This window comes from Tamandua tetradactyla, chromosome 5 (assembly GCF_023851605.1).
Source record: "Tamandua tetradactyla isolate mTamTet1 chromosome 5, mTamTet1.pri, whole genome shotgun sequence".
Classification (NCBI taxonomy): Eukaryota; Metazoa; Chordata; class Mammalia; order Pilosa; family Myrmecophagidae; genus Tamandua; species Tamandua tetradactyla.
In genome coordinates this window covers 168,749,373-168,774,419 of record NC_135331.1, presented here as the reverse complement: position 1 = coordinate 168,774,419, position 25,047 = coordinate 168,749,373, and the positions used below count along the sequence as shown (strand labels likewise).

The 25,047-nt window shown below is 37.7% G+C and overlaps 2 protein-coding genes across 5 annotated transcripts in view; one reads left to right on the top strand and one right to left on the bottom strand.

Annotated features, from left to right (window-relative positions):
* CDC40 (cell division cycle 40) overlaps positions 1–19,285 on the bottom strand; it is a 63,847-nt gene extending 44,562 nt beyond the window's left edge. The window contains exons 1-3 of one of the 2 annotated variants that reach the window (XM_077162642.1): positions 18,907–19,277; positions 18,448–18,696; positions 2,546–2,632 (exon numbers count right to left, since the gene is read on the bottom strand). In XM_077162642.1, coding sequence (XP_077018757.1) covers positions 2,546–2,632; positions 18,448–18,696; positions 18,907–19,074 — 504 coding nt within the window. In that variant the 5' untranslated portion in view covers positions 19,075–19,277. Of the gene's footprint in view, positions 1–2,545; positions 2,633–18,447; positions 18,697–18,906 lie in introns of both variants that reach the window. The other variant, XM_077162643.1, reaches the window with a different exon arrangement.
* WASF1 (WASP family member 1) overlaps positions 18,945–25,047 on the top strand; it is a 132,998-nt gene continuing 126,895 nt past the window's right edge. For 2 of the 3 annotated variants that reach the window (XM_077162646.1, XM_077162644.1), the window contains exon 1: positions 19,398–19,633. The gene's annotated coding sequence lies outside the window, so the exon portion shown is untranslated. Of the gene's footprint in view, positions 19,187–19,397; positions 19,634–25,047 lie in introns of those variants that run through there. The other variant, XM_077162645.1, reaches the window with a different exon arrangement.

The following is a 25,047-nucleotide window of genomic DNA, read 5'->3' as shown; positions in this document are numbered from 1 at the left end:
GAATGTCAAATGGTACAACCATTGTGGAAAGCAGTTTGGTGGTTCCTCAGGAAGCTAAGTATAGAACTGCAATATGATATGGCAATACCATTGCTAGGTATCTATTTAGAGGACATGAAGAAAAGGACACAAATGGACATTTGCACACCAATATTTATGGCAACATTATTTACAACTGCCGAGAGTTGGAAACAGCCCAAGTGCCCATCAATAGACGAGTGGCTAAACAAGCTGGGGTATATAAATATGATGAAATATTATGCAGCTGTAAGACAGAATAAAGTCATAAAGCATATAACAACATGGATGGACCTTGAGGACAGTATGCTGCATGAGATTAGCCAGAAATAAAAGGACAAATACTCTATGGTCTCACTGATATGAACTAAAATTAATGTATGAACTTGGAGAATTTCAATTAAGAACAGAGGCCATCAAGAGATAGAAATAGGGGATGGACCACAGCGGCTCAGTGGCACAGTTCTCATCTGCCATGCTGGAGACCAGGCTTCATTTCCCGGTGCCTGCCCAAGTGGGAAAAAAAAAGAGAGAGAGAGAGAGAGAGAGAAATATGGTAGATTTTGGGTAACTGGAGCTGAAGAGATAAAGATTGTGCAACAGGACTGACTGTAAAAATTCAGAAATGGATAGCAAAATACTACTAATTGTAGCACAATTATGTAAGTACATTGAATGAAGCTGAATATGAGAATGATAGAGGGAGGAGGGGTGGGGGCAGAAATGAAACCAGAAGGAAAGATAGATGATAAAAACTGAGATAGTATAATCTAAGAATGCCTAGAGTATACAATGATAGTGATTTAAAGGTAGAAATTAAAAAATGTTTTTTTTTTTTGCATGAGGAAGAACAAAGGAATGTCAATATTGCAGGGTCTTGAACATAGGTGGTATGTTTAACTCGTGTGAGACTAAAGAAAAAATGTTTATTTGGAACAAAATTCATATTTTGCCTACTGTACTTCCTAATATCTTACATGGATAGGTTATTTGAACACCATAAGTACATGGAACCGTGAATAGGGCACAAGAGTTTTTAGGTTTGCCCAGAGTGATGCCTTGATAAATCCCAGAGTGATTTGAAAAATGAATAAAAAAGTTATTTGCAAAGTACCCTTGGGGGAATGGCGACCATGGGGGGAAATTCAACTTTCCCATTTGGAGAATTCCTTATATTCTTGCAAGCAGGGGAGGACAACCAAATCAACAGGCTGAGTACCCAGTCTTGGAGGTTTGTTCATATGAAACGTATATCCGCAAAGGACAGACTAAGCCTATTTAAAATTAGGCCTGAGTCACTCCCAGAGAACCTCTTTTGTTGTTCAAATGTGGTCTCTTTCTCTCTCAGCTAACACGGCAAGCAAATTCACTGCCCTCCCCCTCTCTACATGGGACATGACTCCTGGGATATAAACTTCTATCCTAGAATGAGTTGGGACTTGATGCTGAGTCCCACATTGCCAGGAATATAAACTTCCCTGGCAATGTGGGACAGAAATCCTAGAATGAGTTGGGACTCAGCATCAAGTGATTGAGAAAATCTTCTCAACTGAAAAGGGAAGAGAGAAATGAGACAAAATAAAGTGTCAGTGGTTGAGAGATTTCAAACAGAGTCGAGAGGCTATCCTAGAGGTTATTCTTACACATTTTATAGATATTCCCTTTTCAGTTTAAAGTATATTAGAGAGGCTAGAAAGAAGTGCCTGAAACTGTAGAGCTGTGCGCCAGTAGCCATTTTTCTTGAAGATGAATGTATAATAATATAGCTTTCACAATGTGACAATGTGATTATGAAAACCTTGTGTCTGATGCTCCTTTTATCGATGATATTGACAGACGAGTAAAAAATATGATGAAAAACAAATAAATAATAGAGGGAACAAATGTTAAAATATATATATGTATATACGTATCGAGAAATTTAATCTTTTCTATAAAGACTTCCCTAAATGGACAATTTCCACCATTTCTCTTTTGTTTCCTTTTTTTTAATGAGTCTATGATCATTTATCATCAGGAGGGGAAAAAAAAAAATGCAACAAAATATTTTGTATAGAACAGGCATTCAATACTGTGACTACTTTCCAATAGTGACCATGTCAGTATAACAACGCTTTTGGTACAGTGGTATTTCTAACTAAATATTTCATAAAATATCTACTTATTGATGATGCTAATAAACCAAAAATGTTTCCTTATATTTAATTCATAATACTCTCTTATCAATGCTGAAAAGATGATGTTAACTAGGTTCACATCTAAGAATCAGATATTTAAACATTTCCTTTTTCAAAAGACATAGTTCCGCATGATCAGATATTAAGAAAGCAGACAAACAGCTAGTAGATTTTCACAAATATTCTCACAGAATCATACTAGTTAAACATCTGAATAGAAGGATATATTTTTAAAATAGTATGTTGTTGTGAGAAACTGTTAAAAATTCACTGTTTATCTACCCATATATAATTTAAATACTTTAGCAAAAGGCAGAACCTTAAATATTCAATACAAGACATTTTCTTACCTCAGGAGCAAACATTGTCTCATAGGGAGGATTATATTGAACTTCTTTGACAGCAGGGTCAAGGTGAACTCCAGTCTCCAAATCTTCCTAAAAGAAAACCAAATGAACATTAAACATTAGACAAGTGATATATGATTTTTATTTTTATTTTTTTGCATGGGCATGCACCGGGAATTAAACCTGGGTCTCCAGCCTGGCAGGCGAGAACTCTGCCTACTAAGCCACTATGGCCCACCTGATATGCAATTTTTATAAGCCACAGTAACACATCAAACATTTTTAACACCAATCTTACGATTATTCTACTTGTACCATATGATTAATAATTCTAACAAAGATTAATAAAAATAATATATGTAGTTAATTTTAGAGACTAAAATGCATTCTACATTTTCTTCACTGCAAAACAATCTGTTTTTCCCATTTGAACAAACTGAAAATTTATGAATAATTTAACACTACTCAAAGCCTTAATGTAACAGACCCCACTCTTCTCTTTACTCAAAATTCAGAAGAGGCACTCTTTTATTATTCAGCAACTTTATTAGATATGTTCCAAATTGGCACTTGGTTAGGGATTACAAAGGAAGCAAAAAGAAGTGGCAGGGCCTGAACCTTCTAAATTAAAACTTTTATAACCTATGTCAATATTTCAACTTTCTTTAACTCATTCCCCAGTTTAATGAAGCTTTTAAAATCTCATCTCATCCATTTGAGAATAACTGACAATCTATGTTTTGTATAACCCCATTAGTTACACATATGACGACTGCTAAATTGGTATCTCTAGCTTGGACTGCTCCCTGGAACTCGAGAGACCCGTTTATCCAACTGTCAACTCAGCATCATTTCTCCCAGGATGTCTAACAGACACCTCAAACTTATTATGTCCAAACAGGAAATCCTGATTCCCCCTCTTCTAATGAGTCCTTCCAGCTCTCCCTCTCCAAGTTAATGGAGATTCCAACCTTAATCAGGTCAAAATCCTTGGATTATCTTTGACTCCTCTTTCTTTTGCACTCTACATCCACCCCATCAGTAAATCCTATTGCTCTAATTCTATAAACACTCAGCATTCAATTATTTCTCACCTCTGTCACTATCATCTTGGTCCAAGTTATCATCTTGCACTTAGATACTGTAATAACCTCTAAACTGGTCTCCCTGCTCCAGCCCTTGCCCACCCACAGCCTTGCTCCAGTGTGATTTGGCTAAAATATTAATCAGATTATGTTATCCTTTGCTCTAAAGCACCCAGTATCTTCCCTATACAGGGTAAAAGCCTAACAAAGGTCTACAAAGTTCATTTCAGGTTGTTCTCAGAAGGTAGGTATAGCCCCGTAGGGTAGTTTTTCAGGCTTCCTGTTTTGTTCTGCTTGAGCATTTACATATGAAACATGCAATTTGATAATAAATACTTTTCTGTTAATTTACCTTTATATCACAATCAGGGTATTCAAGTTATACTTTGGAATTTTGTGTTTAAGGAGGTTATGTACCATCTATGAACTATATTTCAGTAAAGCTGACATTACAAAATGGTTATAAAATAAGAGAGCTGGGCCTCTTTGGTTGATTGCTCCCCCTCCCATCCCCTCTCCTTCCAACTTCTTTCTTAATCTAACATTCTGCCCACCCTCTACCCCAATTTATCCCAGCCTCACAGGCTCATTTGCTATTCCTGGAATACATCAAAGGACAAAGCTGCCTTAGGGCCTCAGTACTTAACTATTCCCTTGTCTTCCCCCTAGATATATTTGGTAGTTCTCTCTTCTTTCAGGTCTCTGCTCTAAGTCTTCTATTTTCCCTTCTCCATTACATTTATCATCATCTGACATATATATTTGTTTATTGTCTACTTCCCGCCGCTAAAATGTAAGCTATACAAGGAAGATTATATACACACAAATGTGTCCACAGCCCCAAGGACTATTTCTATTATCCATCACCATCTTTATTCTACTGGCTTATTGCTGGTGCTGTATTATAGCTGTCAACACAATGCAACAACAATGCAAAGTTTTCCTAATTGAACTTCTATGGTTAGTTTAACTGAACACCGTAAGTACATGGAATCTTGAATAAGGCATGAGATTTTGTTGGTTTGTCCAGTTTAGTTTGATGGCCCAATAAATCCCAGAGTGATTTGAACAGTGAATAAAGAAGTATTTGCAAAATCCCTTTGGGGGAATGGGGACACAGCGGGAAATACTCAACTTCCCCATATGGAGAATTTCTGATATTCTCGTAAGCAGCGGGGACAACTAAATCAATAGGCCAAGCCCTCAATCTTGAGGTTCACCCCTATGAAACTTATCCCTGCAAAGGATAGGCTAAGCCTACTGAATATGAGGCCTAAGAGTCACCCCCAGAGAACCTCATTTGTTGCTCAGATGTGGCCATTCTCTCTCTCTAAGCTGATAGGGCAAGTGAACTCACTGCCCTCCCCTCCTACACGGGATAGTACTCCCAGGGGTGTAAATCTCCCTGGTAGAACAGAAATTCTGGGATGAGCCGGGAACTGGCATAAAGGGATTGAGAAAACCTTCTAGAGCAAAAGGGGAAAGAGAGAAATGAGATAAAATAAAATGTCAGTGGCTGAGAGATTTTAAACAGAGTCAAGAGATAATCCTGGAGGTTATTCTTAAGCATTATATAAATATCCCCTTTTTACTTTATGGTGTATTAGAATGGCTAAAGGGAAGTATCTGAAACTGTAGAGCTGTATTCCAGCAGCCACGTTTCTTGAAGATGATTGTATACTGATACAGCTTTTACAATTGACTGTGTGATTATGAAAACCTTGTGTCTGGTGCTCCTTTTATCTAGGTATGGACAGATGAGTAGAAAATATCGATAAAAAAATAAATAACGGGGAACAAAGATTAAAATAAATTGAGTAGATTGAAATACTTGTAGTCAGTGAGAGGGAAGGGTAAGGGATATGGTATGTATGAGTTTTTTCTTTTTTTTTTTTTTTTCTGGGGCGATGCAAATGTTCAAAAAAATGATCATGGTGATGAATATATAACTATGTGATGATATTCTGAGACATTGATTGTACACCATACATAGAATGTTTGTATGTCAAGAATGTATGTTTAAGGTTTTACAATAAAAATATTTTTTAAAGAAATGTAAAGTAACGCTGAAAATTTTGTGAAATACGTAATATATCATTGATGACAGTGATGCTGAGGAAGCAATGCTCCAGACAAATGAAGATCTGGTACCAAAAGACCAGTTAAGGAAGGCAAACTAGAAAACTAACCAGAAAAATAATACCATAGGCATACAGACAGTGTTCCAAAATTTTGCCACTCTTAGAACACCTTTTTAGAGTCCCCTTCACTGATAACAGGCAACTTCATTTCTCTATTTCTCAAAATCAGGTCAATTAGGTTTGGCTCGAAATCATCAAGTCCATTAGGCTTCCTTAAACTTCCCTTCTCTGTAGTTTCAAAATTGCCCAGATCTTTACTAGTTCTTGCCCTTACCTCCCCATGACTTGAATTATTACCCCACAATTTTATTTGCAGCCTTGAGCACTGTCCTGACCTCTGGATCCATATTCAACTGCCTGTTGAACATCATTATGTGGATGCTCCACAGCATCAAATACTATGTTACACCCAAAACAGAACATATCATTTCTCCTAGGCTCCACATTCACTACCAAATCAGGCACTGAGTAGTACTGATTCTCCCTCTGAAGTATTGCTACCCCATTCCTACTTGCCCTTCTTCACATCCCAACTATCACTGCCCTAGTTTAAGATTTCATCATATCTTGTCTGGTCTATTATAATACTTTCCTATTTGGTTTAATATACTGTGACTTTAGCCATAGTAGGCTAAATGCTGATTTTTAACTACATAAAGCACTTTTATACTTTCTGTGCCCTTGGCAATGTTATTCCCTTTGTTTCTTATGCACCGTGGTAGTTAGATTCAGTTGTCAACTTGGCCAGGTGAATATGCCTAGTTCTGCTGCTGTGGGCATAAGCCAATGGTACGTGAACCTCATCTGGTGCTTATTACGTCTGCAGTGGGCTAAGAGGCGTGCCTGCTGCAATGAATGATGTTTGAGTTAATTGGCTGGTGCTTAAATGAGAGAGCTCAACGTAGCACAGCCCAAGCAGCTCAGCATACCTCATCTCAGCACTTGCAGCTCAGCCCAGGCTTTTGGAGATGCAGAAAGAAATCACCCCAGGGAAAGTTGTTGGAACCCAGAGGCTTGGAGAGAAGGCCAGCAGAGACCATCCTGTGCTTTCCCACATAAGAAAGAACCTCAGGGGAAAGTTAGCTGCCTTTCCTCTGAAGAACTAACAAAATAAATCCCCTTTTATTAAAAGCCAATCCATCTCTGGTGCGTTGCATTCCAGCAGCTAGCAAACTAGAACATGCACTATTTTCTATTATCTGATAATATGCCATCTTTTTATATTCCCTAATACCTTCCCTCCTCCTAGCTCAGGAAAACCACTTCTTTTTTTTTTATCCCCAGCTTTAAAGATTACTGTACATGATTCTTTATAGTACTTGTTATATGTATTATTTGTGTCACATGCTTTCCTGGTGGCTAGTTTAGGAATTTCCTGAAGGCAGGAATCATTGACTTTTACATCTTTATATCTTCACTGCTTAGAGAGTACAGGTCACTTAGTACATGTTCAATAAATATTTGTTAAATTAAATTGAAGATGGGAAAATCAAATCCACAGAGATATTCAATAGGCTGAAGGCTTACCAAAGATCACTAAATCTGGCAATTACAACATATAAAACCTTAGCCAGAGCAATTTTGGTAATGATGTAGGGTATGGAAAGCCAGTTGCAAGAGGCAAAGACATAATTGAGGATTCAGAAAACAGGTCAGGGATAAATTTTTCAAGATAAGATTAAAATATATATATATATATATTTTTTTTTGCCCTCTTATGGTTGACTAAAGACTTAGGCAATCACTGACTGGAGGAAAGGAGTCACAAGGGAAAAACACATGACCAGAATGAAAAGATAATCAAAGGTATGGTTATTCCAGAAGAGGTGGGAGGGGATGGAATCCAGGACAAAGTTGGGGAACTAGCTGTTGAAAAGTGCAGAGAGCTTTCTAAGATGCGACAGAGATGACAATGATAAGAATGGATGAGGAATAACAAGTTATAGTGAGAAATGGTAGGAATTGTGACAGTTTGAATCTGTTGTGTAACCCAGAAAAGCCACGTCCTTTAATTCTCATTCAATATTGCTGGGTGGGATCTTCTTTATTGTTTCCATGAAGATGTGACCCACCCATTTGTGGGTATTAACTTTTGATTAGATGGTTTCCACATGTTCAAGGTGGAATTGCCTACTGGAGTCCTTTAAGAGGGAACCATTTTTGCAAAACGCTTGAGAGCCAACAGAACCAACAGAGCCCACACAGCCAGTCACCTTTGGAGATGAAGGAAAATATCCCTGAGGAAAGCCGTTGAAAAAGCTGGGACCGAAAGCCATTGAAGAAGCTGGAACCGAAAGCTAAGTGCCCTCCCAGCCAAGAGAAGTGTCCAGAAGCCAAAGACCACAGCAGATGCCAGCCAGGTACCCTCCCAGCTGACAGAGGGATTCTGGACAGCATCAGCTTTCCTTGAGTGAAGGTAACCCCTTGTTGGTGCCTTAATTTGGATATCTTCATGGCCTTAGAACTCTAAACTTGTAACTTAATAAATTCCCTTTTTAAAAGCCTTTCATTTCTGGTATATTGCCTTCCGGCAACTTTAACAAACTAAAAAAGGAGTCATAATTGACTTTTTACTTTCTGTAGTAAGGGGCACTGGATAAAGCAAGTATGGTAAGTGGTTTCAAATTCACTTTCCATTCAACAATACTGACTGAGTGCCAACTATGTGCCAGGCACTCTTCAAGGTCCATAAAGTCCCTGCCATTGTCATATAAATCATAATGGGGGAGAGAGACAATAACGAATATAACAAGTTTCAGAGATTGGTAGAAGAGGATAAATGCTATGACAAAATACAAATATGCCAGCACATTATTTTAAATTATCCTTACAACATTTCTGTGAGATAAGTATCAGCTTCATTTTACTAATGGTGAATTCAGTAAGATTATCACTTGACCCAAGGTACTAATAGAATAAATGTGAAGTGCTCTAGTTTGCTAGCTGCCAGAATGCAATATGCCAGAAACAGAATGGTTTTTAAAAAGGGAATTTAATAAATTACTAGTTTACAGTTCTAACACCAAGAAAATGTCCCAATTAAAACAAGTCTATAGAAATGTCCGATCTAAGGCATCCAGAGAAAGATACCTTGGTTCAAGGCCAATGAAGTTCAGGGTTTCTCTCTCAAGTAGAAGGGCACATGGTAAACACAGTCAGAGTTTCTCATCTGGAAAGGCACATGGTGAGCACGGTCAGGGTTTCTCTCTCATATGGAAGGGCACATGGCAAACACGGCATCATCTGCTAGCTTCTTCTGACTTCCTGTTTCATGAAGCTCCGTAAGAGGCATTTTTCTTCTTTATCTCCAAAGGTTGCTGGCTAGTGGACTCTGCTTCTTGTGGCTGTGTTGTTCTGCTCTGCCCCCTCTGAATCTTTTTATTCTCCAAAATATTTCTGCTTTTATAGGACTTCAGAAATTTATCAAGACCCACCCAAATGGGTAGAGACATGTCGTCACCTAATCCAGTTTAACAACTACTCTTGATTAAATCACATCTCCAGAGAGATTATCTAATTACAGATTCAAACATACAGTATCGAATAGGGATTATCCTGCCATTATGAAATGGGATTTTGATTAAAACACGGCTTTTCTGGGGTCCATACATCCTTTCAAACCAGCACATGAAGGAATAATTTAAAATAACCACAGAGATCAATGTTAAAGGATCCAACTAACAACAAACAAGAAATCCTCTGCAGATTAACAAAAGTCTGTCAGGGTTCTTAGTTCTAAGAAACAGAAACTGTCACAGGTTGATTACACAGACCAAATATTGACTCATTTTGTATTTCTTACAGAATTGCCAGAAAGGATGGAGAATTAGCCTTTGGAAATGGGCAGAAATAAAGGGTGATTATATAGCTGAAAATACAATTCAGAATTAAGCATATTACAGAATCAATCCAGCAAGAACAACATATCACCATCACTGAGCTGCTACAGTGGCCAGTGGATGCTGTGGTTGGAACTTCTGGCCATACAAACTATATCATGTTGGCCACCAGGGCTGCTATGAGTACTGCCATTTAAAATATCTTCCTCTTTCTTTCCTTTGTGGATTAGTTCTGTTGCCTGATCCCAAGTTATAACCCTGAGCCTTACCTACAAGGGAGATGGAAGAGTGAGGATCTGGGTTTTTTTTTTAGCTTCTAAAGGTAGGGAATGGGAGGGTTGTTCTTCACATTAAGACTCTTAGGGAAGAGCGTTCAAATTCTGGGCTGCCTAAAAATGACCCATACCTATTACCTTAGCATGTACACTAGAATCTTAAACTCACTAGAGACAGTATCTTGCCTAGGACTCAGTAGCAAAATTCATACCATAAATTTAAAAGAATAAGAAAGAGGGGTTAGCCACATTTATACCTCCCCAATGGGTTTTACAGAGCATAGTGACTAGAACCACTTTATAATATGGCTTACCAGGTCTTTCTGATTAAAGGTTATTAAAGGTGATTAAAGGTCTTTCTGATTAAAGTTGCAATATTGTAAATTTAAACACTTTCAAACAGAGTACTAATAAGACATCAAATTTTAAATGCAAAATAAAATTTAAAAAGATACTCTTTGTATACACAAGAGTAGCAACTAGTAAAAAATATAATTAAGTTCCAGTCTCTGGCTCCTGCTAAAATTCTAGAAGAACAAATCGACCGATCCTCCAGAATATAAAGGGTTATTAATTTTACATTTAATTAAAAAACTTGTATAATACCACAAACTTGATTTAATGCCCATGGGCAATTCAATACCAATTAGGTATGCAACTGGAATTACCACAGAATTACAAAGGGATTTCTACACTGTTTTAATTATCCATAGAAATTAAAGTTCAAAGTAGAGGGCATCCTGTGTGTCAAATAATTTACACAGTTTGTCTTTTGTTGATTCAAAGCAATCTGAGAATAACATTAAGCTACATTCATTTTTAATCCTTTCCATATTTGATTGATATAAAAGAAAACATATGGGGAAACACTTTGTAAACTTTAAAGATCACAATTATTAGTCATTATTACAAACTACTTATCAATTTATGCCATTCTCTTTTTCAAAAAGTGGAAATCATTAAACTTCCCAAAATAAGAGTTTAGGTAGATGAGATAATAGAACATAAATTCAGATAACGTATCTTTTGAGTTTTGCCTTAACAAATACAGAGGGAAAATGTGATGCTTACAAATATGAGAGAAGTTTATTCAAGAACTTTTGAGCTAAACAAAATGCCTCAAAATGAGATGCAAAATTTTCATTTTACTCAAGTTGGCTAAGCAAAAACAGAGAAGACACTGGAGCAAAGTAACACTGTCACTGACTGAAATGAAAGAAAGCCAGGTTTACTTTCATTTTTTAGTTTTAAAGTCACTTAATAAGCAAATCTTGGAATCTAATAAGGCTCATCACATGACTTCTAAAATGTAAAACGTGATTTGGAATCCAATAGGGCTCATCACATGACTTCTAAAATGTAAAATCTGACAAAGTGGAATTAAAACTAATTTTTTGGCAGAAAATATTCAATCACTGTCATGCATTAGAGGACAAAAATATGATTAACTGGAATTCTAGAAAAAGGGGAGAGAGGATGGGACTAAAATAACACGAGGAGATAAAAGTAGAGAACTTTCCAGACATGATGAAAGAGCCACAATCAAAACCCATCAATCCATAATTAAAACAACCCAACAAATTCTGAACAGGACCAATAAAAAGAAATCTGCACCAATATACCCTGTAAGGCAGCGAAGGAACACCAAAAAAAAAGGGAGTGAGGGTAAAAGGGTATCTTAAAAGCAGTCAAAAGAAAAAAGACAAATCACTTTCAAAGAGAAACAGCCATGCTGACAGGTAACTTCTTGCTGGTAACAATGAATATCAGAAAATAGAATGATACCTTAAATGTACTGAGAGAAAAAAAACCAACAACTGTCAGCTTAACATACTAAATCCTGTGAAAGCATCCTTCAAGAAAAAGGGTTAAATAAAAATATTTAAAAATCAAAACTGAAAGCATCTAAAGGCCATCCTAAAGGATATACTACAGGCAGAAAGTGATCACTTGCACATGAGATGCAAGAATCAAAAATCATCATTTCCCACAACTTATGGTTTAATAGACACCTAGCATATTAACTTTTTGCCTTTCTTCTTTTCTATTATATGTACTTAAAACTATAGTTAAAAATATATGTATAAAAAGTAAAAATATGTATATGTATATTGCTATGGTACTACTCATGAATTCTGCAAGTATTATTTTTATTGTTCAGTTCAAAATATTTCCTAATTTCTATTAAGATATTTTTCTTTGAGCCCTGGCTTACTTAGAACTGCATTTTCATAACTTTCAAATATGGGAATTCTATAGTTGTCTTTTTTGCTTATTTCTAGCTCATATTCACTATGGTCAGAGAATGTGGTACTATGATGTAAATTTGTTGTAGTGTAATTTATGGCCTAGCACAGCGCTTGGCAAACTACAACCTATGTGTCAAATCTAACTCATAGTCTGTTTCTGTGCCAGCAAATTAAGAATGGTTTTTACGTTTTCAATGGGTTGTTTAAAAGAAGAAGGAGAATAATAACACTTAGTCCAATCTATGGTCAATTTGTTTAAAAAAATAAGTTTCATGAGTGCATGAAAACAATATTCTACATTGTTGACTGCAATGTTCTATATGTCCTTTAGATCCTAGATCCAGTTTGCTATTTTTGTGTTCAAGTTTTCTATATCATCACTAATATTTTTTCCTGTTTGTTCAGTTACTGAGAGAGGTGTATTAAAATATCCCACTATGGAGAAATTCAACTTCCCCAAGTTGAATTCTTGATACTCTCACAAGCAGTGTGGACAACCAAAGCTATAGACTGAGCCCTCAGTCTTGGGGTTTGTTCATATGAAACTTAACCCCACAAAGGATAGGTCAAGTCTACTTAAAATTTAGGCCTCGGAGTCACCCCCAAGAGGACCTCTTTTGTTGCTCAGATGTGGCCTCTCTCTCCAGCCAACACAACAAGCAATCTCATCACCCTCCCCCTGTCTACATGGGAAATGACTCCCAGGGGTGTGGACCTTCCTGGCAACGTGGGACAGAAATCCTACAATGAGCTGGAACTCAGCATCAAGGGTTGAGAAAACCCCTAGAATGATCTGAGACTCAGCATCAGCGGATTGAGAAAACCTCTCGACCAAAAGTGGGAAGAGTGAAATGAGACAAAATAAAGTGTCAATGGCTCAGAGATTCCAAACAGAGTCGAGAGATTATCCTGGAGGTTATTCTTATGCACTAAGTAGTTATCACCTTGTTATTCAAGATGTTAATGGAGGGGCTGGAGAGAACTGCCTGAAAATGTAGAGCTGTGTTCCAGTAGCCATGTTTCTTGATGATGACTGAATAATGATATAGCTTTTACAATGTGACTGTGTGATTGTGAAAACCTGTGTCTGATGCTCCTTTTATCTACCTTGTCAACAGACGAGTAGAATATATGGAATAAAAATAAATAATAGGGGGAACAAATGTTAAAATAAATTTAGTTTGAAATGCTAGCGAGGGGTAAGGGGTATGGTATGTATAATCTTTTTTCTTCTGTTTTTATTTCTTTTTCTGTTGTCTTTTTATTTTTTTCTGAACTGATGCAAATGTTCTAAGAAATGATGAATATGCAACTATGTGATGAAATTCTGAAGTACTGATTATATATGTAGAACAGAATGATCATATGTTAATGTTTTTGTTCATTGTTAAATTTTTCAAATTAATTAATTAATTAATTAATAATAAAAAACATGAATCAATAAATTGCCATTATTTAAGTCATAAAAACAACAACAACAAAATATTCCACTGTGGTTATAGTTTTGCCAATTTTTTCTTAACTATTTTGAACTGACGTTACACACGATTATAAAATTGTTATAATCTTTTCGTGAATTGAAACTTTAATCATGATCAAGTGACCCTTTTTATCTCTAGTAAAGCTTTCAGCTTTAAAGTTTATCTTATTGATCTTAATACAACAAATGCCAGCTTTCTTTAGGTATATCTTTTTTCCATCTTTTTATTATGTACCTTTCTGGAGGTCTTGGCAAGCATGATAAGGCAACGAAAAAAAAGAAAAGAAGGATTGAAAGGAAAGAAAAAACACTGCCCCATCTGCGGCTGATATAACTAGGTAAGTAGTAAGATTCAGTTAGAAAATTAAATAAATGGGAAAAAATAGCATAAAAGTATGAAGCACTATAAATCTCTCCAACAAAAACTCCTTGATGGAGAAAACCATAAACATTGGAAGAAATTAAAGAAAGCCTAAAGAAGACTTCATTATCTTCAAATGCACCTCCACTCAAAATTCCAATGGGCTTTAGAAGTTTACAAATTATAGAATGTAGAATTATAGAGGCCCCAAACAGTCAAGACATTCTTGAATAGCAAAAATAAAAATGTAGGGGAGGGGTACTTGTCCTACCAGATATGAAGCCATATTATAAAAAATGTTCATATCATACATACACATAAATTAAGTCCACATGGATTAATGATCAAAATGTGGGAAAAAAAGAGATAAAGCACTTTCAGAAGATTAACATGGGAGAATACTTTCATGATTTTGGGATAAGGAATGATGTTGCAAACAAGAAACAGGAACACAATCCATAAAGGAATAATGTAATAAGGATAATAAGTTAATAAATTAATAAGGATGATTACATAAACAACTTCTGTTTATCAAAGACAGTAAAAAGAGTGAGAAGATAAGCCATAAACTGGAAAAATATTTGCAACACACAAAACTGTCAGAGGATAGTATCCAGAATATATAATAATCTTGTACAAATGAATAGGAAAAAGACAGATAACTTCAAAAGGGAAAAAAAAATTAAATCACCATAACATATATGAAAAGCTGCTCGAACTCACTAGTGTTCAGAGAAATGGATTAAAAACACTGCATGAATTTATTCTCAGCCAAAATGCTGATATTAACCACAATAATATTATTCAAATACAGGAAAACATATTTGCATGCTTCATATCTGCGCCCTTGGTTGTTTTCCTCTCATTACACTCACGTATTTTTTGTGTATGTAGAGCAAGTGTTGGCTCACAAACCAGTAATGCCCCATACTCTCTCACCACAGTACTCTGATCCCTGGGAAATTAATAAAAAAGCATGGGTCCTACCTCAACTCTGCTTCCAATGAACATTAAGCAATTTAAGCAACTTCTCCTGGATTTCTTTATTTATAACATGAAGTGATTGAACTAAGTGAGCTCTAGAAGTCCTCCCAATTCTCAAATTCTGATTCTGAATGTGCATACCTTTATAAGATCTTTTTTTTCACTTATTTTCATTCTCTCACCAAATATAATTTCCCTTAATCTTGCATACTAACCACTGGAAACATGAAAATGAATAGACCTAACAATCTCTGGTCCCAGGGTCTTACAATCTAGTGAAACAAAAAATGTTAGCAAATCACAGCAATGTGGTCAAATGCTACAACTGAAGTGTGAAAAGGGGGCTGAGGGAGTACAGGGTTTCAAGGAAGCAGGTATCTTAGGATTTAAGGACAGTAGAGTTTGGGGGGTGGAAGGGAGTATGAGGGAAGTGATTTCAAGGCAGACAGACTAGCTTAGCAAAATGCTGAGCAATGAAAAAAGAAAATTAGGCTTTTGGGGCTTTGTATAGAGTTCAGCATGGGCCTCATGTGCTACGTACGGAACTTGGATTTTACCCATTATAGCATGGTTGTGGCTCTGGGCAAGAAAGTGACATGATGAAACTGGAATTTAGAAAGATCACTCTGGGTGCACTGAAATGGACAGAATGAGATACGGAAGTAAGAGACAAGAAAGGAAGAAGTAGAAAGACCAGTAAAGAGATTATTGTAATTGTCTTGAGAAACGATGAGACTCTGAACTGAACACTAGGTGTAGAAGAGAAAAGAGACAGATGTGATAAATATCATTGTTACAAGGACAGAACCCATTATCCAAAAGTAGGGGCCAGGAGAGAAAGAATGACTCCTGGGAGAAGTGAGCAGATATAAAGGAAAGCTGTTTTCAGTGAGAATGTAAAGGAAGGAATTGATTTTAGAAACACTAATGAAGAAGAAATATTAGAATCATTTGAAGAACTAGCTTCAGGGACTAAGAAAGAAGGAAGAGAAAAGGATGAACCCTCTATTCTTGGCATAGCCCAATGAGCGGGTCGTGGGGTCATTAATCAAAAGTGGAGACGTGGATTTTGAGGGAAAGGAAATGAGTCAATTTTTCGGCACATTGAAACTGAGGTGCCTGACAGTCCAGATGTTTAATAAGTTTGGAGCTAGCAAGGTTAGAGTTAGAAATAATGAAGATAGTTAATAGTTAATGAGTGTTTATTGTATGCCTAATGCTTTTATAAGTGTTATCCATGCGTTATGGTAGTGCTTACAACTCCAAGAGATAGGTACTACTGTTAGCCCTGTCTGCAGATGAGAAAAAAACTGAGCCACAGAACACTTGACACAGATTCAAGACAGATGACAAAATTTGACAACTGGAACACCTCCAACAGCATTCAAGAAGAGTAGTTTCCCAAGAGGCTAAGGCGAGTTTACACTGGGTTAAGGAGAAAATGAGATGTAGAAGTGAAGAGAGCTCCAAAAAGAAGATCTGTGAAAGGACGACTCAGGATGTTGCTGAAGGGATACAAGTTTGGGGAGTTTTGTTTTGTTATCAAGATAGGATTCTAAGCATCGTTTTATGCCATATGTCCAATAATAAAAAGTAAAATTCACGAAGGTAATTTAAACCTTAAAAACCTGTAAAAGACTTTTTTTAAGTTATAACATTATACTTGGGAGCACCTTAAATACAAAGGAATTTTTGCATTCTGTCTCCTCTTTCCACATCTTGACCTTCTGATCATTCCTATTGGGCTTGTTTGGGTTTACACTACTGTACTGGTTTGAATCTGTTATGTACCCTAGAAAAAGTCTAGGTTCATTTTTTTTTTTTTTTTTTGCATGGGCAGGCACCAGGAATTGAACGCCAGGTCTCTGGCATGGCAGGTGAGAACTCTGACACTGAGCCACCGTGGCCCACCCAGGCCTATGTTCTTTTAATCCATCCTGTGGTGCAGACCTATGTGGGTGGGACTTTTTGCTTAGGTTGTTTTCATGGAGATGTGATCCATTCGATTCAAGATGGGTCTTAATCCTTTACTGGAGTCCTTTGTGGGAGGATAAAAGACAGTACAAACTCAGAGAAGTTGAAAGAGAAAATATCCTGGGAGAAGCAAGAAGGACCCACAGAAGCTGAGAGAGCCATTTTGAAATCAGAACCATGAGAGAAGGAACAGGAGACGTTGCCATATGCCTTTCCATGTGACAAAGGAACCCTGGATGGGAACAGCTTTTCTCAGAGAAGGTATCCTCTTCTTGATGACTTAATTTAGAAATTTTCATAGGCTTAGAACTATAAATCTGTAGCCTAATAAATCCAATCATTTCTGGTATATTGTGTTCCAGCAGCTTTAGCAAACTGAAATAACTACCAACTGGTGAGCTTCTGTCAGTGAGCTTCAGCCATACTAGTGTTTTCTTAGTTCTTCAAACATACTAAGATCTTTGCCACCTCAAGGCTTGCTGTGCCCTTTGAGGGGGAACTCTTACCTTAGCTTGTACATTGTTGCATCCTTCTCGTTCTCCATTTCCAAATCATAAGCCACCTTTTCAGGGAGAGCTTTCCTGACCAACTTATCTAAACTAATATTCTTACCTTATTCTCTATCATGGCACTCTACATTATTCGTTCACAGTACTCAGCCCAATCTGTAACCGCCTTCTTTGCTCACATTTTATTGTCTACCTGTCCACTACAATGTATGTATCATGATGGCAAGGATGTCTGGCTTGTTTGCCTGTGTTTTCAGCCCTTAGAAGGGTTCGTGGCAAATAACGTGTGCTCAGTAAATATTTGTGAAATGAATTACATAACCCACATCTCCCTCTAGCACTTTTCTTCTACTGGGATCATGTACACGGTTTCGTAAATCCAAGGTCTTTTTCTTAAGTATACCAACATATACCATCATAACAACTAGCATTTATTGAATTGTCACTAGGTACCAGGCACTGCGCTATTAATTTATATGTATCATTTCACTTACTCTTCACAATAATATACTCCCATAGACAGGTACTTTTAAAATCAAGAGAAGGAGGAAGAGGTGGAATAACTTGCCCGGGTTCACACACTGTTAGGGTCGGAATTCGAACTCAGTTCTAATTTCATAAACAAAACAAAGCCGAGCCACTGCTCACTTCAGTAACGGCACATTCTTTATTTTGGGCGATCCTAATCTCTCTTTATTTATGTTTTCAGATTGCACTTGCTCTATGGAGGCCACGTTCTAATATATACACTCAAATTTCATCCCCTTCTTCCACTTGCTTTCTTAGGGCCGGGGACAGGGTGAGAAGCAGTGGAGGGCGGTCCTGAACTTCCAATTCTCCGACTCAGCTGAGGAAGACGCATGTAGGAAGCACAAGAGATTCAAGCCTCAGAACTTTCTCTCAGCACTGAGGAAAAGGTACAAGGAAGCCTAACAAGCCCTAGCTGGCGGCGGGTTTTGGAAGAGAAACCAAAAATTCCCGCACCGCAGCAGCGGCCAAAGCCCTTACCTTAACTGCCACCTCCGGAGCCGAGTCCACTGCAACTGCCAGAGAAGGCTTGGCCGAAGGCAATTTAGTCAGGTGCATAAGGGATTCGGCAGCTGGTAGCGGACATCGTCCGCTCTCACTGTCTGAGTCCGATTCGGACCCTGAACCCGAACCATAGGAAGCAGCCAGAGCTGCAATCGCAGCCGACATGACGGCAACAGACCCGCTGCGAAGACCAGGCCCGGCGGAAGAAGAAGGGGCTCCCAGGTCCTGACAGATTACCACAGAACATATTATTTGCCCCGCTTTACTAAGAAAGCGTTTATAACATTTTCAAACAATCAAGTAATTACAAATATAGTAACCCCCAAGTTAATAAAGAATTTGGAATCATTTATCTAGGGAAACACAGAGAATAAAAATAGTTTATAACTTTCAGGACCTATTTGACTAGCTTAAAGACTACGAGTACCGAAATACCTTGAGGCCTTGCGTTCCTGACTTCCGGCGTGCTGCGCGGCGGGAAGTGGGAGAAGGCACGATGGGAAGTGTAGTTTGAGGTGAGGGGGCGGGACCGGCCTGGCAGGCCTCTCTTTGATCCCGCCCCCGAAAGGATGGTTCATTCAATTGGCTATCATCTTCCCTCATTCCCTAGCCAAGCACTGTGCTCTCCGCTCCCCTTCCCCCAAACGGAGGATTGGGCAATACCACACCGGTTCAGGAAGGGGGGTGGGGGCGGTATATCCATCCTCACGGACAGGTGAGTGGGCAGAGTTTCCCACAAGGGTTATGCCTGGGCACTGGGAACTATAGAAGAAACTGAGTCTTAAGTTCGAAGACCTTAACTGGCGGGGAATAGCTCCCGCTGGGAAGGAAGAGAGGTTAGGTGACGGGAGTCCAGCGGCACCCCCGGCTTCCGGCGCGTATCCCCGCGCCCGGTTGTGGAGCGTCGCGCGCGGGGAGGGGGCGGCCGGGGGGCGGCGGCGGTTCCCGGTGTTGTTCGCTCGCGCGTCGAGCACACTGTGGGTCCGGCGACCGGTTGGCGCCGCAAGCGGCGATTCCGGTGGCCTGGAGCCTCGGCCGCCGCCAGGAGCGGATTCCATTCCGAGCCCGACGCTCCTAGGTGGAGCACCAAGATCTGAGAGGGTCCGGCGGCCGCCGCCAAAGCATGAAGAAGGGCTAAGGCAAGAGCCCCCAAGATTTCATGGTGAGCGCGAGTCTCTCAGGAATTTTTTTGGTGGGTGCGGGGGATGCTAAGATAGGAACTCTTCCTCCACAGCCGAACAGAGAGGTGTGTGTGGCTCTCTAGCCCGGCAAATGTTAAGGAATGGGCGCGCCTCTCCCTCCGACGACCCCCACCCCCATTCGTGGGTTTCCCGAGCTCCCGCCGCCCACTCGCCGGCCAGGCTAGGTGCCGAGGGAGACGGGGGCTAGCGCGCTTGGGTTTCGGTTGCAGGGACCGCACTGAAGCTGCCCTAGGCAGAGAGATCACCTGAGGTGCCATCGCCAGAACCCCCCCCCCCCCCCGCCCCGCCACCACGTCTCCTGCCCGCCTGGTGGCCCCCTTGCCTCCTCGTTTGCGGGTAGGCTGCAGCACCGGGTCGGAGAGAATCCCCTGCTCGCTCTTTGAGACCCAGGCTCTGTAAAGCAAGCTCGTGCGTTTGCGTGTTTGCGCGGCGAGTCGGTGTCTATAGACATAACGGTAAAGCCAGTATGGGAAATCCTTTATTCGTTTGAAGAGGAGGCAAAGTGGTGCGGTCTCCTCTGATGCCTGTTAATGGGGACCCCTTGGGCAGAGTTAGGGAGCAGCTCTCTTAGCTCCGATGTGGGCTGGACTCGCCCATTGTGCCACCCAGATAATTATTCAACTATGCAGCATCCATTGCACCTTTTCCATTTTTCTTTTCCCCTTGCTACAGCATGCCCCCTAGCTTCTGTACTCTGACGCCTTTTGCACTCGCGGATGGTAAACTGAAATAATGATGAAAAGAAAGCACATTCTGTCCTAATGTGCTTTACTACCTGTCCTAAAGCAATTAATAAATCCCTAGCTCGGCTAGGTGCTAGAATACGACTCATTCTAATCCTATCCTTTTCTATGGATAGGGTGCCTCGGATTAATTTTCTTTCTTGGGTGTTAGATTGAAGTGTTGTCTTATTTCTGTTCAGTAAGTTAATTTATTGCCTACTCAACACGTCTTATTTATTGTTCTTAAATTGAATTTCCATGGTAACTTCCATTTTTCTAATTGTTGATAGAAACTATATATATATATTGTCGATATAAACTATATTTATCATAACTACAAATGCAGTATGACTCTGAACTCTCAGAAACAGTTTTGCCATTATGCTCTAAGTTTCTTTTGGGAAAAGAAACTTATTATTTATGTCAAATATTTCCTTAAAATACTTGATATGAAATTTCTCAAGTTTTGATTAAGAAAAGTTTTGTATTTCTTTATTTTTCAGTAGCAGAATAATTGATTGCTAATCATAGCCGTGATTTAGTTGAATGCAAGAATTTAAGATGGGGTTTTAACTGTCATATTGAGCATACCCTAATTTATTTAAATTTTATTTTTATTCAGTTCTTTTCTTTGCAATTTCGATTATTATGATTGCTTGTAGAATTTTTTTCTCATTTTTCTAACTTCTATCCACAAGGATGGGTAGTCTCCATTTTTGCATGATCTGTCATATCAGAAAGATGAAATATTTTTGGAAAGTATAAGAAACAACTTGATAATTATGTTAAAAACTGTTTACATATCATTATTTAAAAATAAATTATTCACTGCTAAATATGTGTTTTCTTTTTATTTTTTAATCCTCCCTTTCCAGCTTTCATTGTTTAAGCAGTTGCACTTTTCCTTTTAATAAAATGAAATTGTGCATAGGCATTGCAGAGGCAGTTGTTTTAAGGTACGATAATTGTTTTATGGTACTTGTAAGTGGCTCACATATAACTTGATAGCAGTAGAATCAAATCCTTGTTTAGGAAATGACATTGCAATTTACAGAACAGATACCTCTGTGCCTTGGTTTCCTTGTATGTAAATGAAGACACTACCCATTTACTTCTCTAGGTAGTTGTTTGAATTTAGTAAAGATGTTTTTGTAATGCTTTTAAAGGTAAATATTTTAGTTGATGAATCATGAAAATATTTGTGTAAAATACAACGAAAAAATGTCGTTAGAATTTCCCCTCGCACTTTAGAATGGCTGATTCACATTGAATTTTGCTTTGAAGAGGTATAGCTCTAAAGTGAAGAATGTTTTTCATCCATGAAGAGTTTTTAATATTTGCAGATTTATTGATCTCGATATGTCATTAATATTGATGAAAAAATTTTATGACTCTATAATGAAACCAATGGAACACTGAATTACGTTTGTTAAAAGTAAAATCTCCTTAAAATATTAAGGCCTTTTTCATTGAAAAATTTGCAGATGACATAATCCAGAATACATAGTTGTGATCATTTCTAGGGTTTAATATAGAGCTACTTTGTTTATCATTCAGGTTTGTTAAAATCTACATCTTCAGAAGCCATCTATTAATAGTATATGACTATAAATTATTATGCATTTTGATTTATTACAAGAATAGTTTAAGATATCTTTTCTCGGTGTTTGATTTTTCATTGCCATAGTAGTTAGAAGCTTTTGATTTCCTTATTGGAGAATTAACAGTTCATTTTCATAGCAAAAATTACCATTAAGCTGTTATATTATTAGAACTTTTACCAAAACAGTGTTTTTGGTTACTTTATGAAAAAAATTCATATAAATATTGAGTGTTAAATTGTCTTTAAAATTACTATTGTGTTTTTTCCTTTGTGAATTAACTTTGTTACATTTTATAATCATTTTTTAAAATGACCAATTAGAATTGAGCTGTGGGGCGGGCAGATGGTTGCATAGTGGTAGAGTTCTTGCCTGCCATTCTGGAGACTCGGGTTGGATTCCCCGTGCCTGCCCATGCCAAAAAAAAAAAAAGAGTTTGAGCTGTTATTATTCTCAGGTAAATGCATTTAAGTCAAGCTACTTGAAGACAGGAACTGACTTGATGTGTAGTCATACATTCCAAGTTTTTAGCATAGTGTCTGGAAAATAATAATGCCTCAGTTTTCTTTGTTGGCAAATAAAATGAATGAGTGAAAATATCCATTAAACAATTGACTGGGTAGAAATTTAAATCTAAAAATAGATTTATCAAACTAAAATTTTAATTTGTGAAACATCACATATCTTTATGTGATATGTGGGGGTTCTTTAAACTCCATTTACCTGTACAGACTTAATTCATAATTCCTTTACTCATCCATTTTTTGAACTAGCACTAGATACTGAAAAATGTATAACTTGGCAACTTTTCAGTTGTGAAAATATGAACAATTTTATTCTGACCTTTTATAACTCATTTGATAAAAATATGTGTTAATTTTTTTGTTTTTCCTAAATAAGATGAGTATAGAAATTGTTTCTTTTTTATTTATCTCAGTTTTCTAGTGAATTATTAATAAAAAGATGTATGTATATCAAATCCTGTGTTAACTGCCTGAATACCTAATTTAAAAATAAATGACCTCTGTGGTGGAGCTTTTTATAAATGAGGAATCTTGTGTTTTTAATTTATCACATCAAATTTATAATTTACTGGTAGTTCCTACCTTAGACTGGGATTGATTATATTGTAAAATGGTTTAAAACCCATAACTTAATTTTCTAATAGAAACAATATTATTGGTGGTTAGATTTTTAGGTGGTCTACTAAAGACTGTTTAATCCATAGTATACCTATAGGATTATGCTAAGAATATTAGAGAATTATAAAAATTATAGTACTAGTATAAATAATATATTAAAGTATCTCTAATAAAATGTCTATTTTCTGTGGAAAAATAATTCAGAATCTAGCTTGAAATGCTGCGAATACCTTTTCTCCTATGCTGGACCTCACAGGATTATTTGGAACTTTTCTCTTGACAATTGGACATGAAGAGAAGGGCCTTCCTCAGTTCAGTGGGTGCTGTCACCTTCCATTATCTGGGGCAAAGGACCAGGGAATGAGGGAAATTGGAAAGAGATGGGGTCTTTCTTCCCTGTAACCATGGGCAAGTCACTTACTTCTCATGGTTTTCTTGGTTGTAAAATGAGAAGGTTGAATCAAGTGACCACTGAGGTCCCTTCTAGCTACAAATAAAATCCTAAGGTACTTTCTGCTCAGTATAACCCCCTTTTACTGTGAATTCATTTTCCTTTTCTAATTTCACTGTTTATTACTTCTGGCCAGGGTATTTCTCCTTCCTGGATCAATTTCTAGCAAGAATAGTCTGTTCTCAGAAGGAAGCTTTTCAGATTTTAGAGGTATTTTGTTGTTCCTTTTATATTTTGCTTGTTTGTTGTTGTTGTTGTTGTTTTAAAGAAAACTCCTAGCACCACCAAGGAAAAGAATTAAGATAATCTTTCTTTTCCTCTTTTGAGTTATTTTTTTATCAAGACCCTTTAAGTAAAGTCAAAGTAGATTTTATTTGTCCTTTGATAAAGATCATATCCATTGAATCTTGAGAGGAATTGCTTTCTTTTTTAAAGGAAAATTATTGGAACTGAGGTTAGGGAGTGGGAGTATAATGGAAAAGAGATGGAATGTGGCCTGAGGATAGGATTGCCAGATAAAATGTGGAACATTCTGTTTTTTATTTGCTAAATCTGCAACCTTACAGGGGGCACAGTGGAGTTTTAAGTGTGGCAGAAGTGTGGCATGGTAGGATTAGTGGCAGAGTAAGAAAATAAGTTTATAAACTCCTTGAAAGCAAGGACAGGTTTTTTGTTGTTCTTTGGTTGTTTTGTTTTGCTTCACTCTATTTTTGTGTTCCTAGCGCATCTTCTTTCATTTAAGCTAAATGGATATTTGAATAGATGTAATTACTACAAAATAATAGGTAAGTAATTCTCTTAGGATAGTGGAAAGATCATGATACTGTGAGGAAAGGAATTATATAACACAGCTGTGTTTGCCATATGATTGGACTGTTTTGTAGATTTTCAACTAACTTCTTATTTGGAGGTTATTAATATTTAAAAGTAAGGTGTAACATGGTCTCTTAAGGGTAAAGTTCATGCAGGGCCATGGAAGTCTTGGTCTACTGAAGGTTATGGATTTTAAGTTCACTGGAAAGGGTTAATCACGAGAATGACTGGATCATATCTGTCTTTTAAAAAGATATCTGGCTTGGTGGGGACAAGCATAGAAGCAAGGAGGCCAAACATAATTCTGCCCATTTCTGTAGTTTATTGGTCCAATCTAAACACCTCATGAAGCCAGGCAACTAAGTGCTCAGAGGACTGAATTGTTTTCTTGAGTGGCTGAAGCTATAAAAGTCAGAAGCCATTAATGGTCTGTTTCCTGTGATGTGAGATAGAGAAGCAGTAGGGTGTGGGGAGTGGGGGGTGGGTGGGGAGAGTGAGAAGTGGATGCTTAGAAAGGGTCCCAACAAAGTACCTTTGTCCATGGTCCTGAGATTGAGTTCCAAGAGATACCCTAGTATTTTAATAAGTTATCCTTTTTGCATATTCTTTTTAGAATTGCTTTTCTGGTACTTGGGCAACCATTCA